Source organism: Cucurbita pepo, chromosome 7 (assembly GCF_057944985.1).
Source record: "Cucurbita pepo subsp. pepo isolate OVF chromosome 7, ASM5794498v1, whole genome shotgun sequence".
Classification (NCBI taxonomy): domain Eukaryota; kingdom Viridiplantae; phylum Streptophyta; class Magnoliopsida; order Cucurbitales; family Cucurbitaceae; genus Cucurbita; species Cucurbita pepo.
In genome coordinates, this window is record NC_141804.1 from 11,525,072 (window position 1) to 11,541,262 (window position 16,191).

General features: G+C 34.9%; 2 protein-coding genes across 6 annotated transcripts; one reads left to right on the plus strand and one right to left on the minus strand.

The window, feature by feature from the left end:
- Positions 1-1,014: 1,014 nt before the first annotated feature.
- Positions 1,015-7,021, plus strand: LOC111798515 (uncharacterized). 2 transcript variants are annotated; one of them, XM_023681721.2, is made up of 15 exons: positions 1,015-1,259; positions 1,702-1,810; positions 2,050-2,111; positions 2,290-2,377; positions 2,488-2,549; positions 2,658-2,754; positions 2,900-3,346; positions 4,167-4,659; positions 4,741-4,847; positions 4,948-5,115; positions 5,226-5,330; positions 5,432-5,500; positions 5,856-6,027; positions 6,118-6,166; positions 6,447-7,021. In XM_023681721.2, exons 2-15 carry the CDS (start codon positions 1,712-1,714, stop codon positions 6,583-6,585), a joined length of 2,157 nt encoding a protein of 718 aa, XP_023537489.2. In that variant the 5' UTR covers positions 1,015-1,259; positions 1,702-1,711; the 3' UTR covers positions 6,586-7,021. The 2 variants fall into 2 exon arrangements, with proteins under 2 accessions (XP_023537489.2, XP_023537490.2); XM_023681722.2 differs by having other exon boundaries at positions 1,015-1,229.
- Positions 7,022-7,779: 758 nt separating this feature from the next.
- LOC111798516 (uncharacterized) lies at positions 7,780-14,944 on the minus strand. 4 transcript variants are annotated; one of them, XM_087125403.1, is made up of 14 exons: positions 14,664-14,944; positions 13,447-13,638; positions 13,056-13,334; positions 12,606-12,679; positions 12,362-12,521; positions 12,244-12,268; positions 12,007-12,096; positions 11,507-11,678; positions 11,353-11,426; positions 10,958-11,027; positions 10,573-10,644; positions 10,336-10,475; positions 8,927-9,000; positions 7,780-8,136 (listed from the first exon to the last, which is right to left on the minus strand). In XM_087125403.1, the coding sequence occupies exons 3-14, from the start codon at positions 13,246-13,248 to the stop codon at positions 8,075-8,077; spliced, it is 1,206 nt and encodes a 401-aa protein (XP_086981529.1). In that variant the 5' UTR covers positions 13,249-13,334; positions 13,447-13,638; positions 14,664-14,944; the 3' UTR covers positions 7,780-8,074. The 4 variants fall into 4 exon arrangements, with proteins under 4 accessions (XP_086981529.1, XP_086981528.1, XP_086981527.1 ...); XM_087125402.1 differs by having other exon boundaries at positions 13,467-13,642; XM_087125401.1 differs by having other exon boundaries at positions 13,447-13,642.
- Positions 14,945-16,191: the final 1,247 nt, after the last annotated feature.

The following is a 16,191-nucleotide window of genomic DNA, read 5'->3' on the forward strand; positions in this document are numbered from 1 at the left end:
ATTAAAATTAAAAGAAATAAATTGAAAAAAGTATTTGTGGGAACTCGAATTATTGTCCCGATCTTTGCAAAAATAAATAGATTTCACAAAATAAATAAAGGCAGAGAAGACTTCTTCATCCCTATGCCACCCAGTAGACATCTCAACGGTAATTTTGTTGCTCATGAAAATTTAATTGTACACGTAATTACGTAATTACATGTATCATTTTTTATATTAAAATTCATACTTGATTTAAAATTGAAATACATTTAAAAAAAAAAAAAGAGAATTCAATGAAAATGGACGAGTCAATTAAGACGGGCAGAAACAAAAAAGACCGCCAAAAATTTAATTGATTTGACGAAATCATTCAAAATACACCAACCAGCCCTTCAAATATTTATATTGAATTTTTTTAGTTTCACAAATTGACCGTTAAATAACTATTATCCATTCAAATAATAACGTATTTAGAGTAAAAAAAAAAAAGAAAATAAAATAAATTCGTAGAGGAATTTTAGTAAATAAAATATTTAAAATTAATTTTTTTTTTGTTAATTAGTTAAGATATTTATATATATATATATATATCTTAACCGACCCTACCCGAGTCCATAATTAATGGGCTTGGGCCCAAAAGATTCTTAATGGGCTTCAGTTACCACTGAAACCAGACGCAATACCGACTTGTCGGCTTAAAACTACACCAACGACTAATCTCAACCCTTCAAGTTCCGACATGTCGGTCTGTTTGTTACGTTATTTGAAAACGGCGCAGCTATAATGACTAAAATAGTAATTATAGAGAAATGGAAGGGCAAATAGTTAGACGACAGTTGCTAATTCGAGGACTGTCACAGACACAGCAAGCAATTTCGACAATAAATGAAAGACTTTAACAGTCCAACGCCATGGAAGTCGGGCGTGCGACAAATGTGGGAACAGGATAATTACTCTACTCCCGAGAACACCGTAAAATATCCCAGATCCATCCCATCTCTCCCCTCCAAAACCCCCCGCCCCCCCTCTCTCTCTCTAGACAATTTTAAGGCAAAAGCCGAAGGGAGTTTTTAAGCTCTTAGCTGTACAAGAGAGAGGCCATAGTTACCGATACTGAAGAAAAAGGATCTGCAACTCTCTCTCTCTCTCTCTCTCTCTTCTTTTTCGTTCTTTCTTTGTTTCTAAGTTGCTGGTGGATCGATTGAGCTTTCTAGTCAGCTTGAAAGGCTGCTGCTGAACAAGAAGAAGTAATAATCGTGTTTTGTCTGCTGATTTCGGTCTGTTTTCGATTTTTCGTTTCAATTTTTTACTTGCCTAGGTTTCTATGGACGTTCTTTGTTTTGATTCTACTCGTGTTGTTCAGTCTAGGAGAGGTTTTGCTTTTTCAGATCCGCTGTGTTTGGATTCTTGGACTTTTCGTTGTTTAATTGAGGTTTTGTTTGATTGCTGAAAAAGAAATGTGTAATTGAGATCGTTCATTGTTGACTTCTCCAATTGTGCATTCGGATTTCCTTTGCTTTCTTTTTTAATGTACTGTTCTTGTAATTGATTCATCTTTTGAAATGAACACCGGATAAAACGTTGTGTTCGCGTTTTCTCTACTTGTTTTGTGAAACATATTCGATAGACAGTGATTTTGATGTGGAGATTCCATTTGAGTTCGTCTATTTGGAGCTTATTGTTGATTGTCTTGCTTAACATTGATCTCAATTGATGTAGGTTGGCCTATATGGCGAATCGAGTGAGGGAGGATGAGAAGAACGAACGGATTATTCGCGGTCTCCTGAAGCTTCAGGAGAATCGCCGGTGCATCAACTGCAACAGCCTGGTACATTATTACTGCCTTTCTCACTATCATGTTTCTTTTCGTTGTATTTGGTTGAATGAAGTTAAATATTCGCTTCGTCGTAAAGAAATTCCAGTCGTTCCTTTTGACCTCTTCTTGATTTTTTTCTTCTTAAAATCGTAAATCCATGAAAGGAAGTTAGAATGAACATTTAGAAGTCACAAGACCTTTGGCTACAATGTTCACGTGAAATTAAATCAATTTTACTGAAACACATGCAGGGACCACAGTACGTCTGCACGAATTTCTGGACGTTTGTTTGTACAACTTGTAGTGGAATACAGTAAGTGTGCATCGTTTTTGTATTTGTTCAGTTTCTCTTCTATTTTCGATTTCGGATCCTCCAAAGTCACGCAAATCAATCAATGGTCATATAGTTGCATTAATCGCATTGCTCAATACTTTCTTCTATTATATTCATTTAATTGGTAAAAACTTACTTGATTTCACTAATCAAATAGCCGTGAGTTTACACACCGGGTAAAATCAATATCAATGGCCAAATTTACTTCTCAAGAAGTCAGCGCTCTTCAAGAGGGTGGAAATCAGGTATGCTGCACATGTATGTTTACTTTTGTTTCCAAGAGTCAGCTTTCCACTGTTAAGAATCCTGATGTTCTCATATTTTTCTTTTATGTGATCTCTTTTCATGTTCATAGCGTGCAAGGGAAATTTACTTTAAAGAGTTGGATCCACAGCGTCATTCTTTTCCTGACAGCAGGTCATTCTAATTTACTTTTTACTTTTTAAATTTTTAAAAATTTTTTGAATGCTATATTGTTATGTTGGCCCCAAAGGATGTTGTACTGAAATAAACTTTTCTTTCCAGTAACGTTATGAGACTCAGAGACTTTATTAAGCATGTTTATGTGGATAGAAGATATAGTGGTGATAAAAATTTTGACAAGCCGCCTAGGGTAAAATCGGTGAGATGCCCCCAATCCTTCTTTGCTAACTTCTCTAAGATGAATCAAGCAGTAACTCTCATCATCTTGATTCAATTCTTAAGTTCAGTAATGTTTCATTTGATCATGATTCTAAGTAACAATCCAATCTTAATTGAGGACACAGGGTGAGAAAGAGGAATATAATGAAAATAGGAGAACAGATACATATCGAGGAGGTTCTAGAAGCCCACCATATGAAGACCGCCGTTACAATGAAAGATCTAGTCCTGGTGGAAGAAACTTTGATGGTAGAAGAAGTCCAGGATCTGATCATGAAAATCGGCAGTTTGGTGATTTTATGAGTCCTTCTCGTCCTGAGGTTGTGAATGATTGGCGTCGAGAAGACAGATTTGGAAATGGAAAAAGAGTTGAAGATGCAAGATCATCTGATGGAGATTCAAAAATTGGAGGCAGGTCACCCGAGCAACCTAATGATCTGGATGCTTCCAGTCCCCCCATGGTGCGACCTGTTAGGGATATTTTGGGAGAGAACGTATCTCCACTTCGTGTAATTGAACCACCAAAAATTAGTGGTGGTAGCAAGGCTGCTGATAGCTCTGTGCATAAACAGGTGAGGCTTTCTTTAATGAGCACATAAATTCTATGTGTGCTTCATATTGCTATCCAAGTGCCCCTTTCCCTCTATTCTGTGTTTATCTGCATGTTAGTTTCCATAAAAAATTCCCTTGTCATTGACATTTCCTTCTTCTGAGATTTGGTATTTATCGATTTTTTTTTTTTTTTTTTTTTTTTTTGAGCTGCTGCATTTAAATTCCAACTCATTCAGTACGTTTCTTGTTATCTCAACAAGAGCCGTCTCTATGATTGGCAATTAAGTTTTTGTGTCTATCCAATTAAAAATTTTGGACTTAGTTGTACTGTATGCTTTCAGGCTGTAACGTGATAAAGTGTGGGAGATTTAAGTTTACTGTCTTAGGAGAGGAGTTAGAATGATTTTGAGATTTATGCTTATTAGTAAATTCTCAGGGAAGTATTTTTAATTAGCTTTTCTTATGAAATTGATTTATTTTTATCCTCATGTTTGTGAGAAAACTCCATGTACAGCAACTATGGATCCTTATGATTAATTGCTGCATTCTTGATCTGTGTCTTGTTCTTCTGCTCTTTGTTGTTAACCCCTAGGCCTCATTGCTTAACAATACCTCGGTCTTCAAACACTCTCTCTTCTCTGCCACTGCTCATAATATTGAGCTATTCACAACCTTTTTTAACATGCTGCTTGTGAACCTGTTGGTGTTAGCTCATCAGTTGTCATTCTATCTTTGAGTGATTGTCAGTATTATTTTCCTTTGAGATTACTCTTGCCTTTTTCCATTGTTACTGGAGTAAATCATACGTGAATTTATACCATGTATTATTTAAATTTTCAGAGAACTGCTTCTTCCAGTAGCTTAGGGTCCATCAGTGAGAGCGTCGTGGAAACTAAATTGGAACCTTCTGGAAGTTTAATTGATTTTGATGCAGAGCCTGATCCTATTGCTTCAGCAGTTCCACAGCCACCACAAAGCTCTGCTCCACAATCTGTAACACATGCAGTGAACTCTAATAACGACAACAATTGGGCATCATTTGATGTCCCTCAGGCGCCTCCTGCTCCTGCTCCTGCTCCTGCACCTGCTAATGTTGGCACATTAGAATCTGTACTTTCCCAATTGTCAGTTTCAGCTTCTGTACCTGGAGTTTCTGGATCACATGGTGCTGTTGGTGCTGTACCTACTGCACCGGTGAGCAACATGACGATGTTGCCATCTGGTTTTGATCCTTCTTTTGGATCAGGAGGAAACACCCTTATGCCTCCTCCCTTTGCTGGCGGGGCACCCTCAGCTGCCCCAGGGACTGGCTTGTCAACATTTCCTCCATCAGGTGCTTCATTAGCTGGCCCTTGATTTATACTAACGCAATTAGTCCATACTGGCTAAAACTGCTTTTCATGTTCTGGTTCAGGGCAATGGTCTAACATGCAGTCACAGACACATTCTTTATTTCCTGGTGGTAATTCTCAACCCGGGGGTCAACAATTTCCGCCGTCAATTGACAGATCCATCAATCAGGTGGTTTTTATGTTGTAGACTTGCTTGGCTCTCTATTTTGGATGCTATGTTGTTTAAAAGAAACATTATTCATTTTGATCTTTTTGGCGGTTTCTGGTAGCCATGGAATGCTTCACTTTCTGCTAATTCTCAAGGACCTCTAAGTAATCCAGCAGCACATGCCCCCGCACCCCAAGATTTTTCAAGTCCTGCGCAGGGGACAGCTTCTGGTGTACCACCAACTTCTGCACCCGAAGTAAAGCCAAGCGGGAGAAAAGAACTACCAGCCGTAATTACTTCTCCCTTCTCTTTCGTGCTCCATTAATTAAATAATTAATTTTGGTTTTTGTTGATCTCCTTGCGTTCTATTACAACTGCCAAATTCCCAATCGTCTGCAGGATCTTTTTGCTCTTAATTACTCATCCTACCCTGCACCAGTCCCAGGGTGGCATACTATTCCGCCTCGTCCCATGGGATATGTAATGCCATATAATTCTCCAATGGTATTTTTTTCTGTCTGAAACTACTAAGTTCATTGTTTGGGAATTTTCACGAAGATTTCCACTTAAATCTTGATGACTCTGAATTTTCATTCACTTTGCAGCCCATGCCAAGTTTCCCACAACCTTCAATATCTACAAATCCATTCGATCTCAGCAGCGAACAATCTCAGGTATGTTGATGTTAATTTTGACATTTGGCCTTTTGTACTTTATATAGTTGGTGTATAATCATGTCACTACTGATTTAGATTATTAATACGCTCCTTCAACAAGATTTAACATCTTAAAATTCTTCTAGTATTTTAATTCTAGCTCACTGTTTCGTTGAACATCCATACTTCTGTAAACGTTCCTTTATATCAGCTAACAAATTGAATTGTGACGATTATTCTTGGTTTACTCATTGGTAATTTACGTAGTGTGCTTTGAGTTATAAATCGATATAACGTATCTTTCTGTTATTTATTTTCTGAATTTCTTCTACAATTTAAGATGCATCTCTAAATGCATTTGCTTTCTTTGCAGTTCCCTTCAATGGCACCGTTGCAAAATGCTTTACCGAGTGGGCAACCCGGATCAAATTTAATACGTACTCCCGGCTATGGTAATCCTGCATCAGCATGGATACCACAACAGGCACCATCTAACTTATCACATTTGCCTCCCCAGGCATCATATCCATCTACAATGCATTCAAGTAAAATGATCCCATCCTTTTAACACCACGAGACACGCACGTAATATATTGCAATGCTTGATGTGCTAAAATTCTGCTTTGATATCCCAGGGCCGCCTTACATGGGACGGCAAGTAGCCAGTAATGTGCAACCTTACAGGTAATTATTGTTTTCATACACAAAAGCAGACTTAGACACTAGCAATTCTTAAAAAAAGAAAAAAAAATTTGTTCCGCAAAATGGATTGCATATGATCATAACTAGTAAGAACTGGCATTCGTATCGAGACTCGAAAAGTAATCGGTTATTGGAGAAAAATCTTTTTACTGGAAAGCTTTAAATGATAAATTATCACATTTAATGGAGTCTGAACAATTTTCATATGTACTATGATTTGGCTACGAGTTTTCACCTAATGGGGGATTAAAATTTATTTCAGGCATCCTGGACTTGGCAACTATGGAAACGAGGGAGTCGCTCATGGGTACACGGATATGAGCCAGCAGACAGCTGGTAGATTCCCAGCTCCTGCTACTCCGAACCCTTTCTCGTCCACCGGAGGTAACCCATTTGGCTAGTTAGAGAATGGAATAGCCCTGGCATTGTCTTATTTGCTCATACCATCAAATCCCTCGGTGAAAATGTTTTGGTATCCATTGTAATGCTCTTATTATAATCTGTTTATCCCTTGAGATAAAAGAGAGTCAAATTATCTGATTGGCGCTGTACATTTTGTTTGATATCCGAGGGGGGAGATCTTAAGAGAGGAGTCAGAGTATAGGGGTTTCAACCCAGATTTATTTCAATGGTGGAGGCGTAGATTATTTTTCTAGGCCACGGTGGTGATTTTAGGTGTTAGTAAGGGAGTTTCCGACGGGTTATTTGTGGTTTTATTTACGAACTTCCCCTCTCAAATTGTATAATTTGTTTTTTTTTTTTTTCTTTTTTTCTGTGTTTTTTTTTCACTCTTTTTTGTGAATTACATAATTTGTTCATTGCTGTGAGTTACTATTATATTGTTGTCTGGAAGAATTTGTAGCAGACAGATCAAATTGCAGGCTTTGCAGCGACGGTTCAGCGAACTCTGTCTATATACTAAAGGTGTTGAGAAACCATGTATGATCTTTCTCTAACCTGAACCGCTTCAATATTTTTTTTTTTACACATTTGCTTCTTTATTTTCTAGGAAGTACTTAGGAGAAAATGATTTTTACACGCCTAACACTTTATTTTCTATCAAGTACTTAGAGAAAATCAATTATTGTTTTAACTAGTTGAGTTATATCTTAGGATAAACTTGAACCTCTTACCTTATTTGAAAATGTTTGCCATTAAATTGTTGATTTGCTTCATTCTTGTGTATTTTATCAAAGGAAAAGGTTTTTTTTTTTTTTTTTTTGGTTAAACATGGCTACACTTTATTTTCTAGGCACATTGTTTAATTATTGTATATATTTATCTAAGCAAAATGATTTTAAATGTGAAATACTTAAGGAGAAAATCGAGCTTTTTGAGCTCATTTGAAATTACTTGTTGTTTAGGTAAAAATTTGAAAATTGTTATATTTTAACTACTACTTGTGAGTTATGTTCAATTTTAGTAGTGATTGGTAGAATATTTTCTAGGGGTAATTCTTATTTCTTATATATTCTTATATATTCTTATATAATTGATAGTGATTTGCAATTAATTACGTTTAAACATCTTACAAAAGCTTTATTGGCAGTTTTCTAATTTGAAATTTCTAATTTTATAATAATATGGTCCATAAATTTAACAAGCTGGTGTATATTTACAAATGGGACAATATGTTAGGGGGCTACAATAAATTTTTTTCTTTCCTATTTGTGGAGATGCCTATCTTTTCGGGTGGCATTGAGAAATGGAACAAATCCAATCATCAATCAAAACTAAATAAAAATAGGGTTTTTTTTTTTTCTGTGTGTGTGGAAATTACATGTTTTGAATTTTGCAGTCGCTTAATCACAGCAGCAAAGCAAGGAATATTGAGATTGAGGGTGTTTGCAGCCACGCAACGAATGAATATGGGGCGAAGGTCAGTGCTTCTCATACAGCTCCTACTATACTCTGCCTGTTCTTCCATATCACTGGAGCCACCACCATCCATACTGCCAAAATAGTTACGAAGATAATTTTTTAACAACATTTAACCAAAACCAAAACAAAAACTTCTAAATAATATATTTTAAGAAAATAAAAAAAAAAAAACTCCATTTTTTTTGCTTTGGACAATAGAATATTGTTTTAAAGATAACTTATGGCTCACATTTGATCACTAGTTTTTAGTTTTCTATTTTTAAAAATATGTTTCTTTTCTCCAAATTTATTTACTAAAGTTTCATCTTTTATAGAAACATTGAAATTTTTGGTCAAATTTTAAAGACAAAAATAAAAATTTTAAAAACTATGAGTCCATTTGATAATCATTCAATTTTTTATTTTTTACAATTGTTTTTGGTTTTCATCATTTCTCTACACTAAATATATTTTTCATCAGAAAACATTTGAATTTTTAACCAAATTTAAAGATACAACAATTTTTTTTTTAAATATATATTTTTTTAGTTGATTTGAATTTTGAAAAAATATGTTTAGAGAGTAAATAACAAAAGAAATGAAGTCATGGATGAAAGTTTATACAACCTTCTTTTGAAAAAACCAACAACCAAATGGAGCCATATTTTTTAGTTTTAAAAACTACTTGCAATGTTCAAAATTTGAAAGTGGAAATCAGAGAGATTATCAGACAACTTTTTCTCATAAGAAAAAGAAAATTGTCAAAGAAAAAATGTTCAAAACATCCTCTTTTATTTATTTTTAATTTTTTGCAAAATCCTTTTTTTTTTCCTTAAGAAACAAAACTCAAACCTAAACGGCGTTGTCAGAAAAGAAACTCACAGTAAACACAGACAGCGAGCCATTCATTCACAATCTTAACCCAAGTGCTTGTCCATCCCACGTCAATAGTCCACCTGCATTATTCAAAAGCGACCATCAAACAAAATGGAATCAACTTTTGACCCCTTACTCATCATCAGCATAAACAACAATATAATCATGAATTATAGCATTGATTAATATTTATTAGGTTAGTTGGAGTCTGAGTCAATGTCGAGTCTAAGAAAGGGCCCGTAGGAATCTTTGAGATGCCGTTTATCTGTTTATTTTGTAAAAAGGAATGCCTGAGAAAGGGCCCGTAGGAATCTTTGAGATGCCGTTTATCTGTTTATTTTGTAAAAAGGAAATGGTTAATGGAGTCTTAAAGTTAAGGAGTCAAGGAGGCAACACTTGGTGGGATCTAAAGCTGGTTTTGATCAACGGAAACAAAGGTAAAGAGATGGAACTTAAAGTCAGATTCTAGAATTGAAGTGCTACCTATTATAGTAGCAAGATTTGGTTGCCATTTTAAACTCTGCTTTGGTCATACAAAAGGGGTATTAAATGATGCAGAAGTGACTTAGTGGATGATTTTGTGCAACTTTGTCGTTGGTTTCTTTAAATCTTTTAATATTCTTTATAGAATTTTTACACTTTCCAACACATACCTAATAATGCCCTCTACACTAAATTATAAATTATAAGTTTAGTTTTGTGTATTCTTAAATTTTTAGAAATGGTTGATACATCTTTATATTTTTTATTTTATACCTAGTAAATTTTTAAAAAGCAATTAATATATTAAATGTCTAATAAATCTATAAATTTTTAAAAATTTATAATTTTAAAAGTTTAAGAAACAGGACTCTTAAAAATCAAAAAATAAATTTATAATTTCACCTCAAATGTATTTTTGGGTACTCCACTACTATTATTAAAATTTTAAAAATTAACTAAAATTGTCTGTTGAGAGATTTTTAGATTAAGTTTTACCTTCTAATTTATATATACACATAATCTCTTAATTATGAAAATCAGATTTTATATGCATTTACTCTTTTAAGTTTAACTAAAGGAGACAATTTCCCTGTAGATACTTTGTGAAGGGTCTAATTATTTTTTAAATTTTCATATGCATGCATATAAATAAATGGTTCTTTAACTAACCTACATCTAGTTTTGATCTTGAATACAATGTTTTAACCAACCAACACATCATTCACCATATTAGTACATGAAAAATGAAAAAAGAAAAAAGAAAAAAGTAGGCAATGATTTAAATGTACTTTTATTTTAATAAAACCATTTCTTGAGCCAAAAATTTTATTTTTTTAAAAAAATTCTAAATTTTAAAGGTATAAATAAAGGATATATTTTTAACAAATCTGTGAAGTAGTGGACAAAAAAGGATGGGAGTGGGAGAAACTTACTTTCGAATGGGATGATGATGCGTATTCCAACCAATCAAAAGCATTGCAAAGTACATTGCTCCGGTGGCGAAAACCAAGTGGAAAAAGCCGTAGCCATATGGAACATCATCTTCTTCATCCTGTTTGTCATCCTTCCTGAGCTGCAGCTTTTATAAATTAATTCTTTTCTTTTTTGGGTGGGAATAATAATAATAATAATAATAATGAAATAAAGCTTTTTGGGAGTGCAGAACGCACCTGGAAGCATTTTGAGTCTATTCCGGTGGAGAATGTCGCAATAACCATTGCGAGTACAGCAACGATAAAGCTCTGTCACACGCGTTATGATTGTTTTAACTTGCGTAATAGTTGGACTAGAATGAAATTATTTCATAAAAATAGTAATTGGAAAAAAAAATATTATATTTTATATTTAATGTTAAGGATTAAAGTGGAATTTTAAACGAAGTTTTAGTAGTAAAATCTTTTTGACCAAAGTATTTTGGAAGTAATTTACAAAAATACCCTTATATTATAGTTGGCTATTATTGTTTCCCTAATAATGCATTTCAGAAGTATGTAGATCTTGAAGTTGATTGAAGAAAAAAAAAAAAAGAAAAAAAAAAAAAAAGGAATATCTTACAATGATGGTTAGCCAGTCGGTTTTGGTTGAAGTCTCTTCATTTCTGACACACTTCCCTCCTCCTCGTTCACTGCAAGTTTATATTGTCGAAGTTAGTTAGAAATCGAGCATTTCTGGAATTCCTAAAAACATAACACAATTAATAACCATAACAAGGACTAATGTGAGTAAATAACAGTAGATTGGCCGGTGAATGAATTTTTGTAGTAGAAAAAAATAAAGTTTTAAAGTTCTAAGAGAACTCGATCTAAAAGATTGAGCTAGTTCTAGTTAATTGTTCATTTAATCATAGTTCAACCGATTAAAATAATATATATTTGTCCTAAAAATCAGATACTTAGTTGTCGACTATATAATCATCTAGGCCTAAATGATAATAAAAAAGATCATCGTACCTTCTAATGGCACACCAGCAGATAAATACTATATAGAGACCCATCAGACCTGGAGTCAAGATGCCAGCATTCACCTGTTGTGGTCTTAGTTAGGAGAGTCATACAACAAATCATTCAGTTAAAGGGAAGTTTAAGAAATGAGATTGGAGCTTACTTTTGGATGGAGAGAAACGCTGGTCATGAGTTGAAGTAATACAAGTGTCCACGTAATGAAAAAAATGTTGAGGAAGCAAGTCGGTTGAGGCACATACCAAATGTACATCGAAATGATCCCAACCAAACAGATGACATATGCCATGGTCGCTAGTAACATGATGTGTATTTGACTGTAAGGAAATTAGCTCAAATTTAGAAGCCTGTCGCTTTTTCACATGTTATACTATCTTTATATTTTTGTCAAAATGCCAAGATCTAATGCTTGTATACATTTCACATTTTTTGACTGTCAGAACGCTTCTTCAACTAACTTTTCAAGATTCTTATTTCCTTTAATATATATTGTATAATAGATAAATATATCCATATATGTTCCTTTTTTGTAAGAAATAATTCATACCTGCAAAAAGTACTGCGAATTTTGAAATGTGACAGAGCTAATCAAAACTGAAGAATTAAGAGAATTTGGTATACAAAGAATGAGGCAAGGTAGCTTACCATCTGTCTGCACGCTTGTCGGACTGACAACAATCATTCAACCATGTTATAAAGCTTATTACGCTTACGAGCTGAATCAGGAGAAAGACCCTGAAAATGGTAAATAATTTAAACGTTACGTTTAAGCAATCGAAATCTTTTGGTTAAATTCTGAACATATTACACCAACTTCAGATAACAAAATATGAAAGTTTGGGTAAACTTTGAAGTAATGTACATCGATGTAAAAGAAAGTACCCGGCACCGAAATGTGCAATGGCCCCTGGAAAAATAGGCATAAAAAATTAGTTACTTCATGCGTTTTTTTTTTTTTTTTTTTTTTTTTTTTGATAGAGAGAGAGGTGGGGGGACTAACCATACAGCCGAATAACGGTGGAAGGAAGCACAAAGGGAATGATTGTGAAAGCAATCCATAAGATAATCTTGGCCGACCACCATCCAGAATGCCAATTACTTCGGCGTCCTCGCATCTTCGAAGTGCCCGTTGTAGAAAGAAACATGGTGAAATAAAATATCTAAATAGAAGTTAAGGACTAGATATTGACTGTAGCTTGAAATTAAACTATAACTCAAAACACTGCTAATTCAGTTAAGGATACAAAGCAACCCAAGCTCACACGAAGAACTCCTTCAGCACCTAGACAATCACGCGCTCCGTGACATCCTTTTAATCCTATGGCCATTCTCAACACGTGTTAGATTCCAACATTTAGTTGTAGAAAATAGTTGAGATAATGCCATGTGTAAATGCAAATATTATACAGAAAACTAATGTACATATGATCAATTTCACATTGAACATGGTAACAGAAGTGATGATTAAAATCAGTACTACTTCGGATGAGAATCAAACAAACAATCATTTCCCTCCCTAGATACTTTTAAATCTGAAAGAAACATGTTTCATTAAGTAGACATGAAGCCACATTTAAACAATACAAAGGAGATACAGTTGGGTTTAATAGAAAACAAGGGAAATTGTAGTATCAACCAGAAAGATGTGAACATTTACAAAAGTTTTATAATGGTTAGGAAGAAAGGAGTCTTACTTTCCATCTCTGTCAAGGCGCCACGGCCATAATCCCGGACAGCCCATGCCAACAAATTAGCAATTAGAAACATCAAAGCGTAAATGTATCTTGCCATCCAAGGATTGGACCAATTACGAAATTGGCTACACCATGTATCAGCCTTGAATATGCAGCTCCCCTGAACGGAGCTTCCTCCGCCGCTTGTCTCCATGTCTACTAAAGCCAGACTACATTTCGTCCATTTCTGGTTGTATAGTATAATCAAACTGGGTTTTCTGTCCTGCTTGCTTCACTTCCCTGAAGCAATTACAAAGAGTTGGAAGCCATGCGGTAAGAAATCTCAATTACTAATCGCAAAATCTGAAGTTAGGTGTGGGTTAAAAACTGAAAATTACAGTTTGAAATCTACCATAGGAGTTAGGAATTAACTTATTGAGTCGTTATGTCTTTTGCTTTTGCTCTCGAGATCTGTTGCGTATTCATGTTTTTTAAATCTATGAAGCAGTTTGTGATGGATCAAATCAACACCATCAAGTGCACGTTTGACGCGGTTTGACTTAATTTCACGCTTCAACAGGGATCCGGTGCCGCTGCTGTAACCCTACCTAAAAGGAAATTAATAAATAAATATCCGGATCCCTTCCGCCAGGTACGGCATCACATGCGCCTTTCGGCGATCAGCCGATAACCCGAAATTTCAACTCTATATTCCAGAAAAGCTGGTTCGTCGGGATACGTGCGAGCATCAGTCATCATCAAGTTTGAGCAATGGGCACAAAAGGCCTATTTCTTGGAGTTTTAAGTCCGTTGCAGGGGAATAACTTCTACCAAACTCCTTTTATGACGATTATACTCCTTCATTGAGTTTAAATTAGGATTAGAATAAAATAACCATTGATACTTTAACTCAGGTTGGTAATTGCATCTATGTGGGCTCGGTTCTAGGATCCTAGGCCAAGTTTCGCTAAACAGTACTGCACTGGCAGGGAAAAGAAGGCACTGCAGAAGACCAAATTTGAAGCAAAATGATTCTTCGTTTATCAGTTCTCAGCGGATGGCCTTCCTTTTACTTAAAATCTTCATTTCCGTCATATTAACTTCCAGATATGCGATAATAAACTTTTTTCCACGATAAGAACTTCTACAAACTGTGACTCTGTTCGTAAATCTGATTGCCATTAATACAGATCCGATCGTCGTAGAACCTTTTCTTTCTTCAGACTGAACAGGAAGAGTGACTAAATATAATAGGAAGAAATATCTAGCGAAGAGCCTATTCGATGGCCGGCGACGGAGATAAAAGAAAAGAATAACTAAATTTCTTACAAAGCAAACCAACTAGGCGAAGAAATGCAGCACAGTACAGATCAATATCCTTTTCATTTTCAAATACACTATGCTGAAATCGAAGTTTGAATCGCAAATACTAAAACGATCTATTCGAGGCAGAGAAAATCTTTACCAGACCACAACACATTACCATCAGAGAACACATTTCAGAGAAAAACGTTATAAATCTTACAAATATCAGCAGTTACATCTTCAGAAAGCAAAACTTAAAACAGTTAACTAATTCAATGAAGAAGAGAAAGCAAATGCTGGAGGAAGAAGATGAAGAACACGAACCTGCTACGGATCCAGTTACCGAACTCGAGATCAGAAGATTTGGAGTGATTGGAAACGTTAGTGCAGAAGGTTGAACTTCCGCCTCCTTCCTCCTGTAAAGTTGTGCATCAAAATCCTTCCAGAACGAAGATTGGAAGCAGAGAGAGAGAGAGAGAGAGAGAGAGAGAATCTGGAATTCGCTTAAGGTGTTTGGGAGTTGAATTTATACAGAATGGAAGAGAGAAAGAGAGATTGCTTTTACGAAGGCTTGCTTTGCGTTGTGTGCTCTGTTTCTTTTTCCCGCCGTAAGCTTCTTATTTTCGCCTCTGCCTCTCTCTTCTCCTTTTATACTCGTCTCTGACTCATTATTTGTTTTTTCTTTTTTTTTAAATAATTTTCATATCGAAATGTTTAATTTATTTTTACTTAAATTATAAATATTAGGGTTTTCTATATTTACTTTCTACATATATTAAAAAAAATATAAAAAAAAAAGCAAAATTTTTAAACCTAAAGAAATTTAAAAATTTGTTCTTAAATTAAAGAAACATAATTTTTTAAAATTAAAATTTAAAATCTCTTCCTTTAAGGGCGAAAAGCGGTATTGAACAAGTGAAAAACGCTTAATTTGCTAATTATCTTAAAGTATTATGAATACAAAAATTTTTAGGTCCCGTCAAAAACATTAAAACTAGAATCGATAGCTAAAACCCATCTCTAACAGATATTATCCGCTTTAGCTTGTTATATATCGTCGTCAGTCTCATAGTTTTAAAACGCGTTTACTAAAGAGAGGTTTCCACGCCCATATAAGAAAATGTTTTGTTCCCCTCTCCAACCGATGTGAATCTCACAATCCACCACTTGGGGCCAGCGTCCTCACTATACACCGTTCGGTGTCTGACTCTGATACCATTTGTAACAGTCCAAGTCAACAGCCGTCAACCTCACAATTTTAAAATACGTCTATTAGGAAGAAGTTTCTACACATATATGAAATGTTTTGTTTCCCCTACCATCGATGTTAAATCTCATCATGAATGAATAAATGTTTAGCTCAAAGTTTAGTGCATAAAAAGTCTCAAAGCAAAGCCATGAGAGCTTATGCTTAAAGTAGACAATATCATACCATTGTGGAGAGTCGTGTTTGTCTAACATAGTATCAGAGCCCAAAAGAAAAAGGACTCTAAAAGAAAAAGAAGTCAAGCCTCCTCGTAGGCAGTAAAAAATGACCAAGACTCCAAAGGAGTCGAGCCTCGATTAAGGGGAGGCGTGCTTTGTCCGAGAGGAGGTGTTGGATGATGAAAGTCCCACATCGACTAATTTAGGGAATGATCATGGATTTATAAACAAAGAATACTAACTCGATTGGTGTGAGACCTTTTGGGGAATCCCAAAGCAAAGCCATGAGAGCTTATACTCAAAGTGGACAATATCACGTGGAGAGTTGTGTTCATCTAACATGTGTGAAACACTGGAATAATAGTTAAAAAAAAAAAAATCAATAAAATGAATGAAAAAGTTAATAAATGTAAATAATGAAAAGTAT